Raw genomic sequence first — 26,650 nt, 5'->3', positions numbered from 1 at the left:
TGTAAATTAAAAATTAAAAGTTCCACACATTCTCATCAACAAAAGTATTTAAGAGGGAATCTCAACGTAATAAAAGGTATTTATCTAGTTAATTATTCAAAGAATCGTGTAATTGTAACAAAATTAGTCGCAATATTACTAGGAAAACAAGCTAAGTTCCCACAGAAACCATTTAAATTTCTTTAAGTACAACACGTCAAAACTATCTTCTTTAGTTAAAAAAAATATAGTATAACTAAATCTCCATTCACTTTTAAGTTCCCAACGAACTAAGGTGAAAGAAACTATTTATGAAATCAAAATTATTCATACGAAGAATGATGAACACAATCCCTAAACAGTTCCCAGTGGAGAAGAAACAAATCACTGTACGTTAATTATACAACTTTTTTTTAACTGCCTACTGGGAGAGGTCTTACGGAGACGGAGAAACAAATTTGTTAGAAGACGTTAACTTCGAAGATCGTGAGAAAGGAATTTTTTTCAAACAGTCATTGGCCGCTTATTTCATTCCCTCTTCCTTTACACACACACACACGATCATATATACACAGCGGCAACACCAGCAGACACACGAGAAGGTTTCACACCTACAAACATTTGTTTCACACAATATTAACAATTATGTGGAGATTATGCACTCTGAATGGTATGAGTTACGCAAAAGAAAGAAAAAAAAATATTTGAATTACTTCGTTCACTGAGCCTAGAAACATGGATATTATATCTCCCTGTTTTAAGTATATGCTATTCTATGGTTGCTCCTCAAAGAGTAATTACATTGTTTTTCAACAATAAAAGAAACAAAACATATTTTTTTAAAAGAAAAAACTGCACAGAATATACGCTATCAACTTGTCTTTGGGCAAAATTTCAATATTCACTTCTTTATTTGATTGAATTATTTTGAATATCGTAGCTCGCTACAAGATACATGTGCTGCCATCTGTTGATTAGTAGCGCTCAAATTGGACACAAACATTTCTCATTATGTATCACGAGTCTATGAAAGTCTTTGAAAAATGCAAAATAGTTAACTGTAAACAATAGATACATTAATGTAGTTGTTATCAGGAAAGCTTCATGAACATAGGTTCAATCATTGTGCACTAGCGAGCTTGAAAACACATCGAGTGCAATCGACGCGCCCGCCAAGTATGAACTGCATGTTGTAAATAGATTCCTGCGCCAAGTATGAACTGCATGCTGTAAATCGATTCCTGCGCCAAGTATGAATTGCATGTTGTAAAATTCGATTTCTCCAAGTGTAAACTGCATATTGTAAATCGATTGTTCCAGACGAAAGGGCATAATACAGGCAATTTATCATCGAGTGAATAAAGATTACAGAGAGAACTTTATGAGTACAATAAACGTTTTAATTCGGATGCTTCGGGAAGAGAATCCAAACACATCTGGACGTATGGGCTCTGTTCATGGAACCGAAAATCATAATTTGGCATGTTTGGGAAATCTAAATATATTTCGACATTTCAGTTCTGTTCATAAAACCGAAAACTATAATCCAGGTGTGTTTGCAGAAGAAAACGGAAATACATTTTTACATTATAATTTGAAAATATCGTTAGCCAAATATCGCAACAATATGCAAACAATATTAAGAAGCTACGAAATGGTACTTAATATCCATCGAGGGATCCGTCTACAGTGGTTTCGTTACAAAGCCTATTTCTCTTTTCACTTTAAATTCAATTCTACTTCAAGTTTGGTTTAGGTTCCAGAACCAGAACTGACTTTCTGAGAAAATCAATTTTGGTTCCGGGGGCGGAACAGACTTTCTCGGAAAATTGTTTTATTTAAAAAAACAAAATCTCTCTAGATTCCGCAGCTGGAATCATTTCTTCGGAAACACTGGTTAGGTTCCAGAACTGAAAGCAGCAGAGCTCATTTATGCCTATCGATTCCGTCACCATTAACAAGCCTTGCGTCAAATGCAGACATGTATTAATTTTATAATTCATATTTCACAATTAAATGTTGGAAATGGATTATAATATATATGTATGTAAGACAAGTTCCAAAGATAATTTCGAGAACGTTTCCACCGACAAATATGTGAACTGAAATCTTACAAGAGAGTATCAATATCCCCAAAGGTAAAGGACTTTCCAATTCCTCTTTCCGTGCTAAAATGTTTTGACAAACGCATTAATTAGAATGCACATGAGAGCAGCTGAAGATAGCGGGGACATGGTGCAACTCTTTTATTTCAATTCCAGCTGCTGATTAGAATACCAAATGAGAAACGTTTCGTTTCGGTTATCAATATGCAGGACAAAAAAAAAAAAAAAAAAAAAAAAAAAAAAGCACCTACTGCGTCACCTTTACCACTCTCGTACTGCTTATGTATTCTGAATCTTTTATTTAAATATGCTGACAAGTTGTTCTTCCATTTTGTAATTCAGAATTTAGAATTACTTATAAAATCTACATTTAAATTCGTTTTGAAAGAATAAACAATAAGAAAAGGATACATATCAATACCGTCCTTGATAATTGAAACAGTGTGTTTGGATTTGGATTCTGAAGTATCCTGCCTTAATTTTTCACATTATATAGCCTATAGCCCCCCCCCTCCTGTCCACTTCCGAATAGGCTACAGAGACTCATGGGGAGGTGACCCTCGGGACTATTTTTGAAAGGGAGTAGGAGCGGATATATATAGTGTGGTTGCTATAAGAACTTCGATTTAACATGGCCCATAAACACTTTTCATTATACAGGGTGTTAATGAGCTATACCGACAAACTGAAAGGGTCTATATTCATAACAAATGTACTTTGTAATTACATATCGGGCTAATATCGCGCCGCGGTGGCTCAGTGATAGTGTGTTCACTTCTGGTGCATGGGGTCCTTCGTTCGATTCCAGCTCGCGCCAACTGAGTTTTGTGATAGAATCACCATGTGTGGTGTTTTCTAGGGATTTTCCCGTTTTCTCCCACTTTCTTCATACCACTATTTCATTCCTTTCTCATTACCGTCTCCTTTAGTCTAGCCGGTATAGCGTTGGACGTAAAACTTCAAAAAAATAATTTAGGTCTATATAAGCTAATATCAAAATACTATATTCAGTGTTCGAATTACTCTAAGGATGAAAGGCAAATCCGCTCCGTAAAGAAACAGAAGTATCGCCGAGTGATGTTCATATAGTAGTGCGATGCAAAATATATCCCATGTGTGGTAATTTTGTTTACAAACACATCCGTTTACTGTACTTTTAAAAGTAAAGTAACGCAATAAAACATGAACGTTATTAAAATTAAACATAACTCACCATCCATGACCGATTATGAATTTGTTGAGAAAAGTTTGCAACAGTTGTCTGCCAAGTACATCCTACGGAAAACTAATTTCTGTTCGAAATTTGCTAGAGGCTGTTGAAGCAATTGAAGGGCTTCACTGTCACCGCCATTAATGGTGAACCTTTTTTAACTGTTCAATTGTTTTGACAATTCGCTATCTCGAGTTGGTCTGACGAATTTATTTCTTTAGTCCTTCATCTTTGAAGTTCCAGAGAAAGATGAAGCCACAAGGTGGAGAGGAGTGAATTTGTCAAGAGTAGGGAAGAAGTTCCATATATAATTCTTGGCTGTATAACTGGCTCTCAGTGATTGTTTATTACCTTTTACTCTTTGAGTTTATTTATTTATTTAGGATTCTCACCAGCAACCAATTTATTGTGGACAGAGAAAAGAATAATTTTCCGTTCAGCTCTCATCTGTTCTATGTGGAGATTTACCAGATCATTGACTTACGGCAAAGACATTTTAAACGGAAAGGATTTTCTACCTAAGGTACTATATCGCAGATTTATTTCTAAATTGTACACAGTATGGTTGCGAAATATGGTCGCTTACTCTGAGGGAAGAACGTAAACTGAAAGTATTTGAGAACAAGATACTGAGACGAATATTCGGACCCAAGAGATTTTGGCCCTCTGACGTATCCAAAGAATGGCGGAAACTTTATAACGAGGAACTACATAATGTACACCATTTACCAAATAGTTAGGATAATCAAATCTAGGAGGCTCAGATAAGCAGGTCATGTAGCCAGATTGGGCGAAAGTAGGAACGCTTTCAAAGTTTTAACTGGAAGTATAATCGGAAAATGACAATTAGGAAGGCCTAGGCCCAGATCGAGGAACTACTAAGATGGATCTCCCGGAAATAGAAATACAAAGAAGAAAGTGGATCCACTTGGCTAAGTATAGAAGTCAATGGAGAGCTTTTGTAAACGTGACACTGAACCTCCGAGTTAAATAGGCCATATAGTTGGTTAGTTACTTAGTGTTTTTTTGTGCTAAGTACATATAAACTGACTATAATTTCTGTCCATTGTTAAGATGTTACTATAACGTTAGGGATGAAGGAAATACTACTCTCTGTGTCCGTATCTGAGTGTCCTCAATGCATTGCAATTAGAATAAAACCTGTCCATATCGTGGAGGTGTTCGTTATTGTAAATATCCTTCCACTTTCTTCTTGGTGTACCCAAAGATATTTTTTCAAAGCCTTCTCAACTGGAACCCTATGCATTTTACAAACACTTCCCATCTGATCGGAGTGCCCCGCCTTTCATACGTATCTATGTTATGAGATGCAAGATCGGGTTGTACTCTCTACAAAACGTTCTTCTCTTCTCCCAGCATGTGCATAGTTCTCTTAGCACCTCTAGTCTCTCTGTTCGATGTACTTTACATTGAAGAGAATAAATATGGTGACCATCAAATTCTTTGTAATAGACCTTAAAGTAAATCAAGAGACAATAAGGTACATTTTCTGTAGTACGTAGTAAGAGAAACAGCAACAGTAAAAAAAGATCCGCATCCAAAATACATTCCAACCCAACCAGAATGTAAATTAGGTATACAACATTACACTCGAGCATTGTGTATGGAACGATGCCCTAAGCAAAAATGATGAGACCTTGAACCAATCACATTCTTGCTCTGCCAAGGCCTCATTTACATGTATTGCTCATCTGTACTGTCCACATACCTTTCTCGTATGACACAAAAAAGGAAAAGGATACTCCCAACGTCTTCCGCCTTTGTCGTTATCCACAAACGCACGTACGTATTTTTTTTTTAATCTTCTTTCCTCGAACCAAGGAGAGTGAACAACAAGAAAGAACAACATTTTGTGTCTAATCCGCGATAATTCTTTTAGCTGTTTTTCAGTCTTCCATTCTCCTGGTAAAATCCAGATACCGTTATTGGTACAGGTCTGAACGGGCTCGGGCCTACAAAGCATATATCACTTCGGGCCCTGACCGGGCTCGTACCGTGAATTTTTAAATATACAACCATATTTCTCGGGCCTTTAAAGGCCTAACTTTGTAAATATACTGTGCAACGATATATATTGCACCGTTCTTTCTGGAGAACTTTCAAAGCACAACTGCAAATATTAAACCTCCAATTGCTGTAAATAAAAATACAATTTTGCGTTAATTATTAAGTTTCAGTAATTCGGGCTCACTTGATTATCATATGAGCTCGGGTCTAAATGCTAAAACGTATTTCGGACTCGGGTCGGGCTTCACATTGTAAATTCACGGGCCAGGCCGGACCCGGGCTAAAAATACCGACCCGTGCAGACCTCTAGCGCAGATACAAATGAGCGACTCGGAGGAAGACAATGCTAGCGCCATTTCCGTTGAAATTGAGTTATTAGGTGAAATGGGTTGGGAACGAACCACAAATCAGTATGTAGGTAATTTTATTTCAGAAATGTACCTACAGATGGCAGGGAAAGCTTTTTTGATATGTGTCATTGCATTGAAATGAAATCCTTGAGTTTTACGTCCCACGGTTATGCCTGTTAAGCTAAAGGAGACGGTGATGATGAGAAATGAATAAAATAGGGAATGAATAAAGTGTGAGGAAACGGGAGAACCCCGAGAAAACCCATGCACACGGTGTTTGTCCACCACAAAGTTCATCTGGCGCGAGCTGGGATCGAACCAGGTACCCCAAGCACCAGAGGTGAACGCTCTACCACTGAGCCACCGCGGCGAACTTGCCATCGCATTGAATTGTATGGGAATGTGAGCTACCATTGTGTTCTCCGAGCCTATCAAATATCGCATCCACTTATATATCCTCACTGATGACATATATAGTCATCAACATAACAAGCATAAGCCTAATTATAGTGTTGGTGTATTACAAAATAAATTTATAATATATTTCTTAAACACAGAGTTCATATTACATACATCTATTTCTTTGTGTTTGATTCATATTTTTTATAGGAAGAATACATTCTCCAGATTTCAATAATACGTTTGTCCTTGTCTTTTGGCAATAGAACAGGCCAGAGTTATCAGCACGAGTTTTTAAGTGTCCGGACATGAACATTTAGTGTCGATATGAGATCCGTGCAATTAAACTCGTTTTCTACTATTTTATAGAGAAAAATTAGATGTATCACGTTTCGTCTTTGTTCAAGTATAGAGTTGTCTATTAATGTTAGATAGTTTTCATAAGATGGGTTGATTCCCGTTCTCTTGTATGGTAAGTATTTGATAAATTTAGATTTGACCACCGATTGTTGATGTAGGTTTTGCTGTTGCGATGGGATCCAGATCACAGCAGCATATTCCAGTTTTGATCGAACGTAAGAATTAATACATTTTTGTTAGTGTGGTAATATTGTTAAACTCCTTTCCAGTTCTAATTATGAACCTTAACATCTTGAGGGATTCATTAACTATGGTCACTATACGGTTATTAAATGTATCGTATCAAATGTAACTCCGAGATCTTTGACTGAATTTAGTCTATTTATGAGTGCAGTATACATATGAGTCAGTGGATATCTATCGCAACATTTCTATCCGCATCCACAGATAATGAGACAACAGATACATGAAGTTTATTCGTACTATTATAATTATGATTTCAAAAATAGTTTCTATCAAATAATTGCAAACACATAGACCCAGTGGCGGATCCAAGGGGGGCTATAGCCCACCCTTTTGACGCTCAGGTATACACCGGATAAAATGGGCTTCAATCTTGCTTTACACTGGATAAAGCGGCAAACTATGATTTAAACCCTCCCTTGATCATACCCTGGATCCGCCATTGCATAGGCCTACTTTATAGATTCGTAAGTCCTGTTATATCGATGAGTTCAAGTTAGCATTGCAAGCAATTAACTAAACAAGACTAACTAGGGAATCCCAGGATTGAATGCTGCATTCACAAAAGCTGTCCATTGTGAAGTTTTTTCTACGAAATTTGTATTTTTTTTATTATCTTCTTAATAACATATCAAATGACATAACTTACCATTTAAAATTTTTGAGTGACCCCTATACTCTATGATCGGGGGCCTGGGACAAACAGCGTGGTCCATTAAATGCGCCATACGATATTTCACTATTTAATGTTTTCTTCCATTCTCTTACCTTGATCCGTTTATAATTTATAAGCATTGGATGTTTTATCTGTCCAAGAACTCACAAGGGAACATTCCGTTTTGGTGAATTCAATTGCTGAAAATTATTGCTAGCACTGGATTCAGCACTAAAAGAAACCGAGAAAAAGGGGGGTGTTTAGTGGCAGACCGTATATAAGGTGGAAGATAAGTGAAGGCAAAGTGCGAAGATAGAAAATGTCTAAACATGTCATGTTAATTTTGAAACAAGTAGAGGGATTGAGATCAAATGTTGGATATGAGGAATGCATGTAGAGCTTCACTCAATAGGTGTAATGTGAATAACGAGGGAAATCTGAAAAGCCGCCATGTTGGAATTAGCGCAAGAAGAATACACGGGATTGATTGATTGATTGATTTTGAGTTTTACGTCCCGTTCAGCAGCGAGGCTATATGAGACGTGGACCTACTGATTAACGTGGAATCCGAACCACATGAGCTCCCGCCGGGAATCGAACCCGGTTCTCCCACGCCAAAGGCGCGTACGCTAACCGCTTAGCCAGGAAGGAGCTCAAGAATACACGGAAAAAGGTCATGTGACACATGGTCCTTGACGCACATCATCTATTGAAATCAATAGTGACCAATAGAGTTTGAGACCTCTGTTTAATTGCAACGGTTATGAAACTTAAGAATGATTGTGTGGTTGATACAAAATTGGAGGCAACAGTGGGCGCATTTGAAAAACGATAAAGATGGACAATCTGGCTCTTCACAGCTGTCTCCGGTACTGAAATTGAAATAGTAGTCGACAGGTGTCATGAATATGCCAGGTGATGTTAACAAATATCCAGTTTTGTAGAAAGCATATCTAATCATAGCTTGGAACCTTTATGCTGGAAACTGGAAGTAGAGAAATGATTGCAAGTTTATGAAGTTGTCCCGTTGTCATATTTTGAAGTCAGATGACACAAAAACGGTGTCTGTTTTATATTTTACGAAATTCGTATACGGATGGAAGAAGAACACATCCAGTGGTTGTGTAAGTAACATGCAACCATCAGGAATAAGGAGTCGGGTAAGTTAACGTCCGGTTTCTGCATAAACTCTTCATCTTTCTTGGTTCTCCATGAATCAACGAGGAGCAGAAGTTTTATCTGCTCTATAGAAGGCCAGAAATCGTCAGTCATGAACTCTTTCAGGTTGTTCCTGGCCATATTTGCACTTTTACCAGCATATGAACGAATATTGGGTGGATTGGGAATACATATGCTGTACCTTCTGTACAGCGACTGCCTCTTTTTAAACATGTCTCGTAATTTACTTTTCTGTCGATGATACCACTCAGTATTCTTTCCGAGCATAAACTCGAAGGGCTCTACATAACTTTTCACAACGTCAAGACCGAGTCAAAATTGTTTTCTGTTTCTGATATCATAAAACCGATAGATTCATTCCATTTCGTGTAAAATAAAAGCTGTAAATTATTACTGGCAACGATATGCTTTTTAGCGGCATAAAATCTCGTTTTTTGTCGATTTTCTTAGAAACTACAGATGAGAATTTACCCTTCTGCATGTCATTTTGTTCTCTTCTATGTGAACTATCCATTGATATATGTATTTTCTTTGAGACAAAATTATATTATTGAAGTTCACGAGTTAATCATAATTTTGGCTTATATCTCATTAGCCGTACTACAGACTGTTGTCTTGCTAGTGATATGATGTCAGTGATGTGATTTTGAGTTTAGCGTCCCATTCAGCAACGAGGATATATATATATATACGAGACGTGGACCTACATGCTTAATGAGAGAATCAAACCACATGAACTCCCGCTGGAAATCGAACCAGGGTTTCCCAAGCCAAAGGTGCATATGCCAACCTCTTAGCCAAGAGAAAACTCCTGTTAGCTTGCTAGTGTCACAATGAAGAGCTACATATGGGCACTTCAGAATCAATCAGTAAATCAGTCTTTAATATATGCATAGTTTTCGTTCAGCCTGATTTTTTTGTCAATATGCATGAGCTTTTATGTTGATAGATATAATTCTGTTCTGCTCACAAGTCAGTTCTATATACAGGGTGGCTCCAAAGTAGGTATACACCCCTGCATTGATCAAGCATAACATTTTAGTTTATGGATTTATTTAGTTCGGCTGTTCCGGGCTTAAGTTATAATTAAAAAGACGTTAAGAACAAATAATAAAGAAACAAAGTCGATCAATACGAACTTATATAAAATACAAGTGAGCTGATCAGTACGGGACTGTATACCTACTTTTGAACCACCATGTGTATTCTCATGTTTCTACAACCCCACCCCCATTCCCCGTTAAACGCTGATATAAAAAATATCTAGAATTTCCTTTCTCTGAACGGCCGGTCGGCATAGTCGAGTAGTCAAGGCTCTAAGTTCGCAAGTACAAAACGTTCATCAGCAGATTTTTTTACCTGTCTTTTTTTTAAGTATCATCAATTTATTATTTATTTCATTGTCATTTCCTGTTGTTTCCTTTAGCCTACATGTACCAGTTGATGTAGGATGTAAAATTAACATTAAGAAATATTTTTTTTTTTTAAAAAATCAACAGATGATCGAATTTATACGACGGTAGCGCCGTCAAGGAAAATAAAGTCTACAAGTATTTAGTGATATTACTACGAGAGAACGTGACCGTTAAATATTTTGTCAAATTTTCATGTTATTTGAGTGCTTCTTCTCACAGACTATATCTCAATCCATACATATGTAATTACTAACAGAATACTCGTTCTTCGCACGGGGAGAATACGTTTTATTTTGGACATAAAGGAGTGAATTTGGATTTAAGCGGCATCGGAGGCGTCACTGTTCGTCTCACGACCCTGAAAACTATGGATTCGACACGGTCATTTTCGATCATTTTTATAAATCTGTCCCTCCCCCTTTCCTAAGTGCAGAGCTGAATTTGAATTTAATCGGCAAGTGAAATGTTACTTGCGACTCCGAAAACTGAAGATTTGACAATAATATATGTAATTTTCCATCCTTTTAAAATATTTTTATCCTTTTCAACCTCTCCTAAGTTGCACCGTCAAAGTGAAATGATAAAAACCATCCCAGGATCGAACCTCATCTAGGTTGAAAATTTAATCGAGATCGGTGCGGCGATTCAAGATTTAAGTCACAAACATAGTGATTTTCACTCTTACATATAGATTTATTTATCCATTTTCGATACAAAGTACTTGCAAAGTACGCTTTAGTGCACACAATGGAATTTTGCTATCTTTAAAGGATAACTTTTCTTTTTCTTTTTTCTTTTTTTTTTTTTTTACCTTCATTCTTGAAAGCACCCAACCCAATTCGGAACCTGCACATCCGCCTTGTAAGACAACTGCGCAAAAAGCCGTAACGATCGGGAACTAACGCTGAGTGTCGAAGCCTGGACTTCCCGACCGCCACGCAGACACGCTAGTAAACGATTAACCTAGTTGTTCGTCAATATATTACAACAATTCAGAAGAAAATAAGGCTAAACTGTATGTTGTAATTGTAATTACGAATACGAAAACAGATTACAATTTGTAAATTATGATTCTTAATCACATTTTTGTGTATGACTCGTTTGTTTTATTTATTTGTCTGAACCACTTTGACTACAAGAAATCAGTTTATTATACTGAACCACATTTTTCAACAAAATTCGTAATCTTGGGAGAACAAAAATAATTGTTTGGAATATCTAACCGTAATCGTGTATATTAAATGCAGGGTGTCGTATTAACTTTGAAAATATATTATAATAAACCAACACAAGATTAGGACCCGCTTGTTGAGAATTACACTAATAACAACAATGACATGACTGCAACTACGACATGACATGACAACTACGACGTGATATTAACTAACGACAATGACATTATATAGGTGTTTTGGTGTAAGATTAAGACATTTTCGACTTTCATGCTGGTTTTGGAGTTATCCTTTAAAGATAACTATTTTTACATCCGCGCTACACAAAAAGTGAATGTGCAACTTTAATGAAATTTTATCTCCAAATGCATTAAAATATAATAACCTTTTAAGAATAACGGTAAATATTTTTTTAAATAGTATTTAATTAAATAACTACTAAGTATATATTACCGCCAGGGGAATTTTTATTGAAATTTTGGAGCTACCCTAATGTAGAGTATAATAATAATTATTTAATTTAGTATATAATTAATTCTTAATTACAAGAGCCGATCTGACCAGGTTTGTCAGGATTGCCTCACGACGGTGCGGAACTATCAGAATTTTTAAGCCCCAAACACGAACAGAATCACAACCAAGAATATAGAATACAAACGCACTAATAATGAACACGCATTGAGAAAATTATTACTCAATTGGATTTTAAACATGACAAATCTTCACTAATTTTATCTCGAAAAAGAGATGTTATACGCTTATTACAAAATTTTCAATGAATCACATTGCTTATGAGATGACCAAGATGAAATTATCTTTATCACGCTTATGTAACGACTGAGATCTATTTAAGAAGAAAAACTAACTACCACGGACCAAATAACTATAATCACCTTTATATGAGCCCTTTCTATACTATCTAAATGATATTACCGGTAATTACCCATCCATAACTAAAAGAATTATGATTTTCCTTCTTCGACATTACGATATTACCATCATCTACAACAGAAGTAAAAATGCTACAAGAACGAATGACATCTCTATCACAAGGGACCATTACATCACACGACATATTTTATTCATATTTTAAATCAAATATACAAAAAATAGCTATTCTTAATGCACTGAGACAGGATTGCGCTAACATAACTAAGTACACGCAATGCACTTAAGATGTAAAATCACGATACAAAAGCAAAATTAAATAATCGATTTCTCGTAACTTACTGTCTATCCTGTGTAGGACCATGGTATCCTGCGACTTAGGCCGCAGATTTTTTTATCACTAAAAAATCTCACGTTTTTTGAGGCACTAAAATGACAACACCATTAATGTTCCACTGGAACAGGATGCTTAGCTGCCGCGATGGATGCACACGCACACATTTCGAGCGCTAACCAACAGATGCGGGAATCCGAAGGAACACTCGAGACACGCCGACGCAGGGTTGCCACAACTTCCAACTCAAAATCTCCGTGATTACACGAGAGCATAAAAGTGAAGATCTTACGCATCAGCGTGACACTTGCCGTGATTTTATTGCGCACTTCGTTGTTTAAGGCGATTAACGTGCCAAGGGTATTGCATGTATAACAATTCAGTAAGCTTTTGAAGCTAATTTGATGCACGGCTTTCGTACTACAATAAATATTAGACTGTTATCCGAAAAAGATATTAGGAGCTAATTTAAGTTAGACTGATACACAAAAAAGATATTAGGAGCTTATTTAAGTTAGACTGATACACAAAAAAGATATTAGGAGCTAACTTAAGTCAGACTGACACACAAAAAGATATTAGGAGCTTATTTAAGTTAGACTGATACACAAAAAGATATTAGGAGCTTAGTTAAATTAGACTGATACACAAAAAAGATATTAAGAGCTGATTCAAACGTCATTCTTGAAGTAATGACGGATAAGAGCTCCTTCGTGCAAAATAGTATTCTTACCTTTCTTGTGCGAGACTCTATTCCATTCTCAGGAAAATGAATATTTGAAATACACTAGAATTAGAATGAATGCTTTTGGTATGCGTAGACAAGTGTTACCCGAAACGAAATTTCGGACTGTCTCGTCTTGTATCTATCTCTTCACAAAAATTCTGTGCTGTCTCATCTTAAGGGCAACACTCGTATGGACTCGATATTGGTTCCCAGTGGAGGCACAAATTCTTCCCTTGATGAAGCATCGTTAGAGCTTAAGGCTGCGTGAATTAGACAGTACCTATACAAGTACAGTATTTAAAATCACAAACAATAGCAACTAAAGCTGATATGCGGCCCATATTAGCCAATGGAAAGCTGCCTTTAGTAGTGTTATCCACAAAATGAGACGAGAAATAAGGTTTTATCGTCTCGTCTCGATTCTCCGAAAGCTTTCCTCGTCTCGTCGCGTTTTGTAAATTTATGTACAAAATTTCTCTCCTGATTTATCTTCTTAATTTTATCTAGAAGCTATCAGAATTATTCCGTATCACGAGAGGTTAATGGAGAGTGTGACGTAACAACACTTAAGCAATATTTATTAATGGAGTATATTGTGTAATGACTTTTGTATCTTTAAACGATGATAAATGCACTTCATTGAATTCGTAAATCACTTTATCAATTTATAGTTTTTATACAATGAATCATATAAGACTAAAACAATATCTTAGATCTAAGACTTGGGTGAACTAGTATTGCCCGTGAGATTCGTGAAATTTCTCGTCTCGAAAATGAGACGAGGATTGTAATGTTTCACGTCTCGTCTTCAATTTAAAAATGCACTTCCGGTCTCGTCTTCAATTTAAAAATGCACTTCTCGTCTCGTTTTCAATTTAAAAATGCACTTCTCGTCTCGTCTTCAATTTAAAAATGCACTTCTCGTCTCGTCTTCAATTTTAAAATGCACTTCTCGTCTCGTCTTCAATTTAAAAATGCACTTCTCGTCTCGTCTTCAATTTAAAAATGCACTTCTCGTCTCGTCTTCAATTTAAAAATGCACTTCTCGTCTCGTCTTCAATTTAAAAATGCACTTCTCGTCTTGTGGGTAACATAAGCCATCTTGGTGGCTAGAGTTTATTCGCCTGTAACACATCGGATCATAGTTGTTTAAGTTGATTCAGATTAGGATTAGAAATTAGACTTCTGGGCTTTTGGCATGTTAGCTCGTCACGTATGAGAAACGACATTCCTCGGCGATCACACTACCCAGGGAATTGGAAGAGAACGAAAGGAATGGGGAAGCAAAGAAGCAGCCTGGGACCACTACGTTAGGTACCATTTCGCCATTTGCTTCGTGTGAATGAGGAAACCCTCTCAGGATGGCTGACCTGAGAAAAGCTTTTACAATTTTTTTTCGACCGAGTGTCCCCACCGGGAATCGAACTTGGGACCACTCATACCAAAGGCGAGAGTGTAAGCGATATGCTACGCAGGGCTACAAGTTTACGTCCATGTCTCATTACACTTTTTCTTTTATTTAACTAACGCTATTACGAGATCTTCAGTTGTTTAACTAAATAAATCACAAACCAGAAGCAGATGAACTACTACTATCCTCACTTCGTGATTGGAAGATCCCTAGTTTGAATTCCCGAATCTGTCTACTTCTTAAAACTGTTCCTCTCTCATGTAAATGCTAATCTAGCATCATCAGAAAATAGAAGTGCAACGAGTTCCTTGGTTAGATCCCAGGCAATGTGAGTTTGTGGTAGACAGCTTCGTGTCCGTGGATTTTCTTGGAGTTTTCCCGTTTCTTCTTAGATTCTCATTCCACTAATTGTTTTTTCATAACCATTCTCTTTCAACAATCAGCCGTCTTCATCAGCCTACAAAGGATGTGATAGCTTTTTATACTATAATTATTATTATCGTCCGGAATTTGTATTGAGGTTTCAATAGATGATAGCTAATTTCATACATTTTAGTTAGAACAATCTCACTATTGTGAAATGTACTATTAAAAATGGTTAAGAAAAAGTTTTTATGGGTAATTTTCCAGGACTTACTATGATACTAGTAAAGTAAAATAATAGATGATGTCAAAACGTTCGCCTCTTCAGCTTGTAAGAATCTCTGGTTCAGATCTAGTGTTGCCTGTGAGTCAAGAAACTTCAAGTCTCGTCTCGTTTTCAAAACGAGACGAGAAGTTCCTTTTTAAAAAATAAATTAAAACGAGACGCGACAAATTTCATGGTTTCCGTTGACAATAGTAATACTCTCGTCTTAGATCTGAAACACTGTTTTAATGTTACACGATGCATAGTATAAAAAATTATAAATTAATTACCTGATTGTACAAGCACAATCAAGAGCACTTACCAACGTTTATAGACATACAAGTCATCACAATAAACTCAAATAATAAATACGGTTTAAATGTGTATTAAACATATGGATGAATTTAAGAAAAACAAAACAGGGTATAAATTTTGTAGGTAAATTTACAAAACAACACGAGAACGAGAATCGAGACGAAACGTGTTCGAAATTTACGAGACGAGACAACCTTATTTCTCGTTATGTCAATCTGGTCTTGTGAGCAACACTATTCAAATGCAGACCATACATGCTTGTGGTGGACAACATCGTATTTCTAGCCCTTTGCACGAGCGGTAAGCGCTATTCTACTGAAACACCATCTCCCCTAAACGAATCTTTAAATCTATTCTATTTAGAATACAAGTGATGCTACTGACTTGTGACTAGGAATTTTTTTATCGTTTTTATTTTGAAAATGAAATGAAATGAAAAAAACTTTGAGTTTAACGTCCTACGATTATTTCTCTTAGGCTAAGGGAGACGATGATTAAAGCAAGTGAATGATGATGGAAGAATTGGCAGAATGAGAAAGTGGGAGGAAACAGGAGTATCCCGGGAAAACCCACGATCACGACGTCGTCTACCACAAACTTATTTGGTCGAAGATCGAACTAGGAACCCCACGCACCAGAGGCAAGCGCTCTACCACTGAGCCACCGTGCCTCCCTTTTCTTTTTCTTTTTTAATTACAAGTGACAGTACTTCTGTAACATACAAAAATCATCTACTAAAGCTAATGTATTCATTTCTTTAGGTGCTCAAATTCTTTGTGGATGTACAGTATATAAATGTATATTATTCAACTATCCTGCATTGTGTTTTAAAGTATAGTAAAAATATACATTTACAAGAAAAAAAAAAGACTACAGAACTGGTTAAAAAGAAGTTGGTGATTACATTGTGTATCATTTGTATTATTCCACTTTCTTCTATTGTTTTAGAGCAATGTTGTAAACTAAACCCCGCAGACTTTTAAAGCCAAGAAAGAAACGTTATGACCAGACAGATAAATTTTAGGTGATTGAAATGTCATCGGATCTCTCGCAGTTACTTCTGGTTTTCAACACTGGAGATCACTACTTCTTAATTTTTGAGTATTCTTAATCCAAGTACTATTACATTCTCCAATCTCTTCAGAATACTGGACAAGACTGAATTGAAATTTTTCATATTGTTTTTCCTCAGTTTAGGTGTACATTTTACTTTTTCTAGACTCAGACTGGAGTCGTAACGCATCGTTTGTGTCCCTGCCACAGAGACCATGGAGCGCTTCCTCTTTCGTCTTGGTCCGTGAAACCGAAAACTTCACGTTGAGATAGGAATTCAATAATTCTCATGTCGCTGGCAACAGTGCTCCAAGACTACGTCACGTGGCGCCTAGTAACCAACCAGGAAGCTTCCCGATGACGTCATTCAACACTGTTGGTTGGGTCCAATGAATGAAAGGGTTTTGCACATCTGATGTGTAGGAAGACAAGAATAGGTGTAAAACGGTGCATTTACTTTTTTTTGTTTGTTTTTTTGTGCCTGCACGAAGTGACTTCTTGAAAATGTGGGGGTGAGTAGGGGGACAGCACAGAATAAGATTTACGTGAATCTGCTTATGGAAAAGTTTATACACGCAGGATTGTTCCAAACGCCACCATCCGCTAAACACAGTATTGATCTATTAGACACGAAACAGGCTAAAGGACGTGACGCATCAAAGCTACGGCATATTGGTCAACACATATATAAAGGCAAGCATATAAATACATGTGTAGGCTTCAAATATGTATCTATCTTCAAGTGCGCGTGCGTCTACACATACACACACGAGCTGACAGGTCGTCACTTCAATCTCCTCTAAATATATTAGCCGTCTCAAGCGGGCTAAATGCGATGAGTTAATTAGATATCATGAATATTGAGTCTCCTGTATCTTAGGAATAATTATACAGTTCACTGCACTCATAATTAGTGGTGTCATTGAAATTAGGAGTATAAACACGGAAATGCTACAGTTGCATTGTTTCATAACCTACTTTCAAGAAAGACACATTATCTGTATGAAACACAATAATGAATTATTCGTTCATAATTTGTCAACATGAAAGTAGCTATATTTCCGCCAGGAAAGAATAGGGATACCGAGTTCGGATTATCTGCATCCGAGAGCGGAAGAGTTTTACTTTCTTACTTCAGAATAGATTATGCATATTTTAATATAATTTTGTAAAATCTCAACGTGTACCTCTGATTAATTGGTTTCCGTGAGCGGCTTTGCTGTACGTAGTTCTGGTTTCAATTACCCATCAAACATGATATTCTTAGTATTCGCATACAGGCGAAAGGCAATTGAGAGGAAATGAACTAAGTTGACTTAGTTGGCGCCTGTTGGGCATAACCCAACTTGTTTGATTGTTCGTTTGTATCTCTACACTACCTATGAAGAGTATTTAAGGTGGAAAAGATTATATCTCGCTTTAATCATATTCCAACAACAGAACACCCACCTAAAATAGCTAAGAAGACAATTTTCAAAGTGCTCAAGCAAAGTATACATATCAGTAGGCATGATTTCATTTTAATGAAGCCCGTCATTTAGAGATTCGATTATACAGGGTTATACAAAAAGAAATTACGGGATTAGGATTAGGAATTTGATTTCTAGGCTTTAGGCATCTACGGCCATGTTAGCCCGTCACGTATGAGAGATGACGTCCCTCAGTGATCACAGTATCCCAGGAAAGGGAAGAAAGAAAGGATTGGCAAAAGAAGGAAGCGGCTTGGGACCTGTATATGCATTTGCCTGGTGTAAATGAGAAAAACCCAAGAAAACCTCACTCAGGATGACTGTCTTGAAAAAGCTTTTAACATTTTTTCGACAATGTCCCCACCGGGAATCGAATCCGGGATCGCCCGCAACAAAGACGAGAGCGTTAGCACGGAATAATGTTTCTTAGACCTCAACCTTAGGAAGAGCACTCATGCGTTTAGTCTCGTACCATTTCCTAATTTTAGTCCAGCAAAATAATATTTTCTCCTTTCCCCCTTTTTACTGTGTAAAATATCTTTATTCCTTAATTTCAAATTACTCCAGATATTTAAACGTAAAATTAAGAATAATAATGTTTCCTTATTTTCAATCAATGTACCAAACAAAGACAACTTTCCCGTAACCGTAGTTCAAAAATAGACAAAGTTAATTGTTCTTATATTTCCTCTTACCCACATATTCGGGCACAGTCACGTTTTGAAGTATTCAGAAGAATTTCATAAAGCAATATTTTATGGTGGAGCGATTAAATCAGTTGCTCCGAATAGTCGAATATCTGATCCATTATAGCAAATTCCTATAGCGACTACGCTACGCGGAACCATAAAGTAAAAGAAATTAACTAACAACATCCAATGATTATGCCTTATAGATGAGTAATGAAAGTGAATGATTGTGAACAAATCTGGTGGAATGAGAAAAAGAAGAAACTGAAAGAAAAACTCTTCGCAGATTATGCTGACCACCACAAACACCTATGATCTGGCATCAAACCAGGGACCCCCCCCCCTCCAGAAGTAAGTTTTCCACCATTGAACCACCATGAAGAACAAACAATCAGAACTTTAAGCGTAGCTATAAACAAGAGAATTAACTATATCTGAATTATATTATGAAAATCTAGTTAAAATCTTGCTCAGTATCGAAATAATACACAAATGTAATTAAGAATGACCTATTTCTAAAAAATCCAATAAAAATGGTACTACGGTAGGTGTGACTGTAAGAAGTACTCTCTTATTTTGTTCTATTTGTTTATAATTCGTACAGAATCATAATTGGCGCGATCTTCGGATTAGGAGAGCAAGGGTAAAACTATAATATTTGATCCAAGCCACATAAACCTGTAGTGTAGCTAGATAAACCAAGGCACTATTGCAGAAGGAATTTGCTACAGAGAATGGGTCAGATATTTGACTATTCGCAGCAACTCATTTAATCACTGCACCATAAAATATTGCTTTATGAAATTCTTCTGAATACATCAAAACGTGACTGTGCCCGAAAATGTAGGTAACAGGAAATATAAGAACAATTAACTTTGTCTATTTTTGAACTACGGTTACGTGAAAGTTGTCTTTGTTTGGTATATTGATTGAAAATAGGTAATATTAATATTCTTAATACTACGTTTAAATATCTGGAGTAATTTGGAAATTAAGGAATAAAGATATTTTACACAGTAAAAAGGGGGAAAGGAGAAAATATTATTTTGCTAGACTAAAATTAGGAAATGGTACGAGACTAGACGCATGAGTGCTCTTCCTAAGGTTGAGGTCTAAGAAACATTATTTTACACAATAGCGTCCACTGCTTTTAGTCTTACTCCCATATATATTGTGGTTATGATACTGGTATAGCTTTAAAAATCTTATATTTGGGGCGCTTTGTGAGAGGATTTTGTTATCTACATCATAACCAACTACTTTATTATTATTATTATTATTATTATTATTATTGATAGCAAAGTCTAAGCTAGTAAATAATGCTTCAGACTTAATTCAAGTAATAAGGTTTAATTATTAATTGTTAAATAAGTTTGAATTTGTGTTGTGTCAATTGATTGTGAATTGTTCTATGAATAGAGGAATGATTGGCAATAGACAAACTTTAAAAAAAATGCAATCTTTGCGTTTTACATCCTACGTTTATGCCGGGTAGGCTAAAGGAGGATGTGATGATGAAATAATGAATGAAATGGTAGAACGAAGAAAGTGGAAGGAAACGGGAGAACCACGAGAAATCCCACGCACATAGTGTTTGTCCACCACAAAGTTAATTTGGCGCGAGCTAGGATCAAACCAGGAACCCCACGCGCCAGAGGTAAACGCTCTATCACTAAGGCACCGCGGCCCCCAGACAGACTTTTAATGGGCGCATACTGATATTTCTAGTTTTATATATATATATATATATATATATATATATATATATATATATATATATATATATATATATATATATATATATATATATATATATATATGTGTGTGTGTGTGTGTGTGTGTGTGTGTGTGTGTGTGTGTTTGCGTTTGCGTTTGCAAGTTATAGTTCGGTTTTCCGTCACGGAGTGATATGAAGACGACGTTTGATGTTTAATGCAATGACTAACTATCCGGACAAAACAGGTAGTTTTGTGAAAATCAATTGTGTTGAGTTTGTAGCCTACTGTGCCTGTGGACATGATGTAGATCCAGAAATCTGGATTCATGGTTTGCTAGGAATTCTGTTATTCAATGGAATTTTTCAATGCGAGCTTTTATACTATGCTAGAGCTCTTTATTATATAAAACGAATTTACACACAGGATTATATAGCATCGGCGTGATTATATAAGTAACGTTTCTACATATGTATTACCTTTCTTAATGCATTTTATAAAAGCATTTTTTAATAACTTTTACTATTATTTACTTTTAAATTCTTGGATAAGATCTAAGCTACATTCCATAAGTGTTTTCAACAAAAGATTGGGTTTTTAGTGTTGCAACGCCTTTTGTGTATGCAACCAAAATTGTCTATGTGATATTTGGGTGGCACTCATAGTAGGATAGAATCCATTGTTCAGTATTGACTACTATTTTTAATAATTGTAATTACTAGAGATAGAATTTTAGGTGCTACACTTTATTTATTTATTTATTTATTTATTTTTGTTGTTAAAATGCTTAGAATAACTTGCCTTACAAAGAAAATAAACACTCCTAACTGTGTTTAGGTTGCACTTTTTTTCAATGTAAGCACAGTTTTTCACCTTTTCTTAATGTCATCACCTTTTAGCACTTTTAAAAGTTTTTTTTTTATTTCTTTGCAGGAACGTACACAGGGGTGGGTCCTGGAGGTCAGGACCCCTCCGAAATTTCGACTTTTGTGTAAATTTAGTCTAATTTTAGGGACAATTTTAGGAATTTTAATGTAAAATACCTTCATATTTAGTTTGGACCCCCCGAAATAAATTCCTGCATACGCTACTGCTTCTTTGCCACATTATATTCCTATTAATAATAATTAAACAAGGAATAACAAATGTGTACGGCATCACACTACTTTGACTCCATGCAGTCTCGTTGGGTGAAAGCTATTGAATAACTATGAACGGAGGTGGGAACGTCATTTTGACCAATCACGGCTATTGCCAATCGGACTTTTCTAATACTCAAATATTTAATTAGTGACACGCAGCCTCACTAAAAAAAAAAAAAAAAAACTGGAAACATATAATATTATTTGTTTAAACTGAATTTGTAAATTTCCTGAATTTGTAAATTTCATTAAAATGTTAAAAAGTTACCTGTATCAACAGTTTTCTTGATATCTGACTTTAATAACAGTGTGTTCTGGGACTTAAGACATATATTTTAATACATGAGTGAAATTTGAGTTCTTATAGATACATGCTATAATTATTTTCGGTATTGTTCGTATGAAAGTCCTGCTTGAGATTTGTACTTTTTTTTTTTAAAAAAAAAAATCCATCTATTTTTACCAAAAATTCACCTAAATTCCTACCTCTAATTATTAATAATGACAATTATTGAAAGTAACCAAAATAGTAATAATCAAAATGAAAATATTGTATCGTCATTGAATTTACGTATCTGAACACAATTTCAGAAATATACAAGTACGGCAAGATTTTACTCTAACAAGCAAGAAAGTTTATTAATAAAACCATTGTAAAAAAATAACAATAATAATAAGTAGAATGTATTTGGTATATTTTCGTCGATGAAATTATTACAAAAGGTAGATGTTAATATGAATGCTAATTAGTAGTTATGCCTAAGATCTAAGCATAACCCTAATACTGATATGGAATTTTTCACTTAGGAATTTTGATACCATAATAACCGAAATATAATATTTAAATGTATATTAATGAAATAAATTTTAATAATACTGGGGTGAAAATTGAGATATCTGCATCAATAAACTTGAAAATTGTATACATTTTTAAAAAATTCAAGCCAAGATAATAAAACGTAGATGAAAGAAACTAGGAAGGAGAAAATGAAGCTAAAACTGCCAACAAAAGGGTTTCGAAGATTGACTGTTTCACATATGTTACATAGAATCGTGCTTTCTTTTCTAATCGGGAGAAAATAGAATCCATCGAAGCAATAAATTAAGAATGAAACAAAATTAGTTTTTCTATTTGATTTTATTAAATTGATATTTTACAACGTATACTATAATATTCTCTATCCAAATGAGGTCAATAAAAAATAAAATCTAGGCGCACCACATTGACCCAGAGAGCGAGAGAGGGAAAAAAAAGACTAACGCATGCAGTTGCTATGGATATGGATGACGTCATCGGACAATCCCCTGCTGTTGTTCTGATGAGTAGTTTCCACTTCGCTGGCTTTCTCTATCCGGTTTCCCCTATGAGTTGGGTTACAATAGGGACCTCCTTCGAGTTACAAACTTAGTTCAGTTGGTACGGACAACTGAACCAATTTCACTTTCATCTTAAATCAGAAGGGGGCAGTGATAAAGTTTCAGCGCTTTAAGACACAAACTGGCGGACATAAGCCCATCTCTTTTAGTAGGGTGGCCAGAAATCAATGATTAAAAAGCCAGACACATTGACTTAGATAGTTGGACTTTATGAGTTCGTAAACCTTTTTCCTCACACATGACAAGTCAATTCACTAATTGCGTTTATGTATTTTTTGGCTCAAGCAAGCTGAAAAGCTGCATTTACATGTTAAAATTCTTACCTTATTGGTACTTCTCTGTTGCTGGAGCGATTTTCAATACACTTGTTCTGTAAGAATTCTTTAAACATGTCACTGCACCTTCCATCCTCTCTCTCTCTCTCTCCCTCTCTCTCTTTTCTTTCTTTCTTCAAAGTTGAAACAAAGTTCGGACTATGTGTGCTGATATTAAATCGGTTGCGTTCTTTTGTCCAAGTAGCATTCATTAATGAAAATACCAGTTCGCAGTAAGCATTACTACTTTGTATGGAAAGAGTATATGAATCGACTTTCTTTAAATTCGCAAAACCTTTTTCGCTTGGTGTTTTCGCATGTTCGAAAAGTTCGAAATTTTGGAACTTAACTTTTCTTACTCTACAACTTATAAAAATGTACTGACAAGGATTTGCAAATTCTGAAATGTCTGGAGTCATCGAGTCATTAGAATAATGGAAAGTTAAGAGCCTGCTTTACTAAAAATAACACAAAATTTACAATTTTTCTTTTGCTTGTTTTTCATAAGTGAAAGGACATAATATAATGCAACTTACCACAATCATAGATAATGTTGTACTGCAACAGAAAATATGAACCTGAAGAATTTTCAGTGTTGCTATCCATAGAAATTACAGTGTTGCCAGAATAACAATTTCCCTAAAATCTAAGTTAAGGCAGCGATTAGAGGAACAAACTCACCTGCATTTGATTACGTATCATGTTGCTTTGGTTTATTGTGAACTACTTTTTAAATAATAGTTGTATTTAGTTTGTAATAAACAAAATAGTTTTAACATACAGTTATTAAAACTAAATAATAATGCTATTTAAAAAGTAGTTCACAGCATACCAAAACAACACAATATGTAACCAAGTGCAGTTGAGATCGTTCCTCTAATCGCTGCCTTAACTTAGATTTTAGGGAAATTGTTATTCTGGCAACACTGTAATTTCTATGGATGGCAACACTGAACATTCTTCAGGTTTATATTTTCTGTTGTAGAATAACACTACCTATGATTGTGGTAAGTTACATTTCATTATCTGCTTTAATTTATGAATAAACAAGCAAAAGAAAAATGGTAAATTTTGCATTATTTTTAGTAAGGCAGTCTCTTAAACATTTATAATAGACAACTGAAAAGGAGAACAAATGGGCATCCGGCTCGATTACTAAGCCGGACACGGGATAAGACCTCCAAAAGCCGGACTGTCCGGCCAAAAGCAGGACATCTAGCCACCCTACCTTTTGGCCATCGGACGCAGAAATCCTACCATTAACGCAGAAATCCTTCACTAGATTTAGTTTTCATGTAACACGTTCCATCCTAACTGTACTGATTATTAAAATAAAAGTGAGATGTTCATGAACATCGGAAAATTAGCTTTAAAATACGATGCTCGATTTCAGTTACGTTATGGCAAATTAAGGTATATGATAGAGGCCGGAGATTATTATTATTATATATTATTATTATTATTTCAGTGAAGCAAAATCAAATGTTAAAGATTAAGAAAAACTAAATACAGTAATATATTTAATGTTTATGCCGAATAATAATAATCATACTATTCTGTCATTATTAGCAGATCACTTGCTGCATGTGAGAAGCACCCATGGTCCACAGTCTTCAGCCGATCTCTTCGTCTTCACGTAGGCATTTTCGTCCTAGTACTCTCCATCGGTTGTTGCGCTCTTAGGTTCCCTCCCTCTTCTTCCTGGCACCTACATTTTGTTACATACTCTTAAAAAGGGAGTTGAGAACTGAGCCAATATTGATACTAACACCAAATTATGTGAAACATTAGCATCTATTATTACGTTCCGTAAATGTAGAGTTTTGCCTTAGAGCAACCTCACTACTTCAAAAGATAAGGACACTGATAAATGTTGATTCCTTTATTTATATGCTATTCGTATATCCCTGAGAGAGTGATTCAGATTATACCAAACCAACAAGAATACCCATTAATATAGTAGAGATTCATCAACCAAGATAACATACTTGAGAGATCAGAGAATGATACAAGATATATCTTTGCACAGATTCACAAAATCCTTATCGGACTATGTGTAACCTTTGTAGCACTTTGAGCCAAGTACAAACATTATTTAGCACTCCGTGTCCATTATAATACCGAACACAGTATGTCCCTTTTGATATAGTCCTTTTCAGGCAATGTCCCAACCAATTTCTCTTCCTGTTTTTAATTACATCTAACATAGTTATTTTCTTCCCTTCTGTTTTTAACACTTCCTGATTCGTCTTTCTGTTTGGCCCTGCTAATTTTCTCCATAAGGAGTGCGATTTAAGTTAAGGGAACTCTGAATTTTTGTAATAACTTTTTTATTTCTTGAGAAATCAAAACACATTTTAGTATAATAAACAAATGATATCTGAAAAAAGAAGTAGTTTACTATTTGACGCTGTAGACACCCTTGCGGCCGATTTCTCGAAGCTTGAACAGGAACTTCTGGAAAAGCGCTTGTCCACTACTTTTTGCTACTTCTTTTGATATTTCCGACCACTTTGTTTTGCATATCTTTCACATCCTTGATGAAAGTAAGCTTCTTAGCCATTTCGTGTTTAACTAGAGCCCAGAAATGCTTAATGTTTCTAGCCTGAGGAAGTTCTGGCGCGTTCTCGTTTTTACCGACAAACCCGATACCAGCATCAGTAAGCGCGTCTCGCACTTTTTTCACATAATACAAGGATGCCATATCGAGCTAAAACACAATGTCATGTCCGGTGAACTCTTTTTTGTATCCATAGAGACAAAACCTTTTCAATGTTCTCTAAGTACTGGTCACCGTTGATTGTCCCACTTCGAACAAGAGCAGACGAAACTTTACCGTTTGCCGCGATCGCTTGCCAGATCAAAAACTTTTTCGTATACCTTTCTTTACGCTTCACGAACTTGCTAGGATTAACTTGATGTTTACCAATGTACGATACATACTTGGAAACAGGTGCGAACGCTAAGTTTTGGTAATAGTAGGTTTCATCATCCATGATCACAATCTTGTTCGCGAACTTCTTGTCAGAGAGTTTGCGGCAGTTGATCTTAGCGCGCTTCTTCTGTTCGTCTGTACAAAATGGTGTACCTTTACATGTTTTAACGTTGAATCCGTATTCTTTCTTAATCTTCCTTACACTGTATTCAGAAATTTGATATTTTCGTCCTAAAAACGGTTTGACAAGTTAGGGTTCTTCAAGAGTTCTCGTCTAATCGAACTTTTCACTTTTTGTGTACATTTTGAAAAAGAGCAACCAGATTTCTTCTTTCGTGATGCTTCACCATTCTTCTCATAATTTTTCAACATTCTATGCACTGTACTATAAGGATATTCACACTTAAAATGGTTTAAAGCAGCCGTAAAATTACATGTCCACTGGTTCTCGTAGAATTGGATAAGCCTCTCGCGGACAGCCTTGCCCTGTTCGGCTGTCATTCACTTCCCGTTTATTTTTAGGCGCTCACACTTAGCATACACTCGTAAGACACTATG

General features: G+C 35.7%; 1 protein-coding gene across 6 annotated transcripts in view; it reads right to left on the bottom strand.

Annotated features, from left to right (window-relative positions):
• LOC145669686 (protein Fe65 homolog) overlaps window positions 1-26,650 on the bottom strand; it is a 748,169-nt gene that overhangs the window by 265,427 nt on the left and 456,092 nt on the right. The window contains exon 1 of one of the 6 annotated variants that reach the window (XM_081737967.1): window positions 12,326-12,479. The exons of the other annotated variants lie outside the window; for them this stretch is intronic. Coding sequence (XP_081594093.1) covers window positions 12,326-12,347 — 22 coding nt within the window. The 5' untranslated portion in view covers window positions 12,348-12,479. Of the gene's footprint in view, window positions 1-12,325; window positions 12,480-26,650 lie in introns of those variants that run through there. 6 annotated transcript variants of the gene reach the window in all.

This window comes from Thermobia domestica, chromosome 14, assembly GCF_964235325.1.
Source record: "Thermobia domestica chromosome 14, izTheDome1.hap1.1, whole genome shotgun sequence".
Lineage (NCBI taxonomy): Eukaryota > Metazoa > Arthropoda > Insecta > Zygentoma > Lepismatidae > Thermobia > Thermobia domestica.
This window is presented reverse-complemented; position numbering and strand designations above follow the sequence as displayed.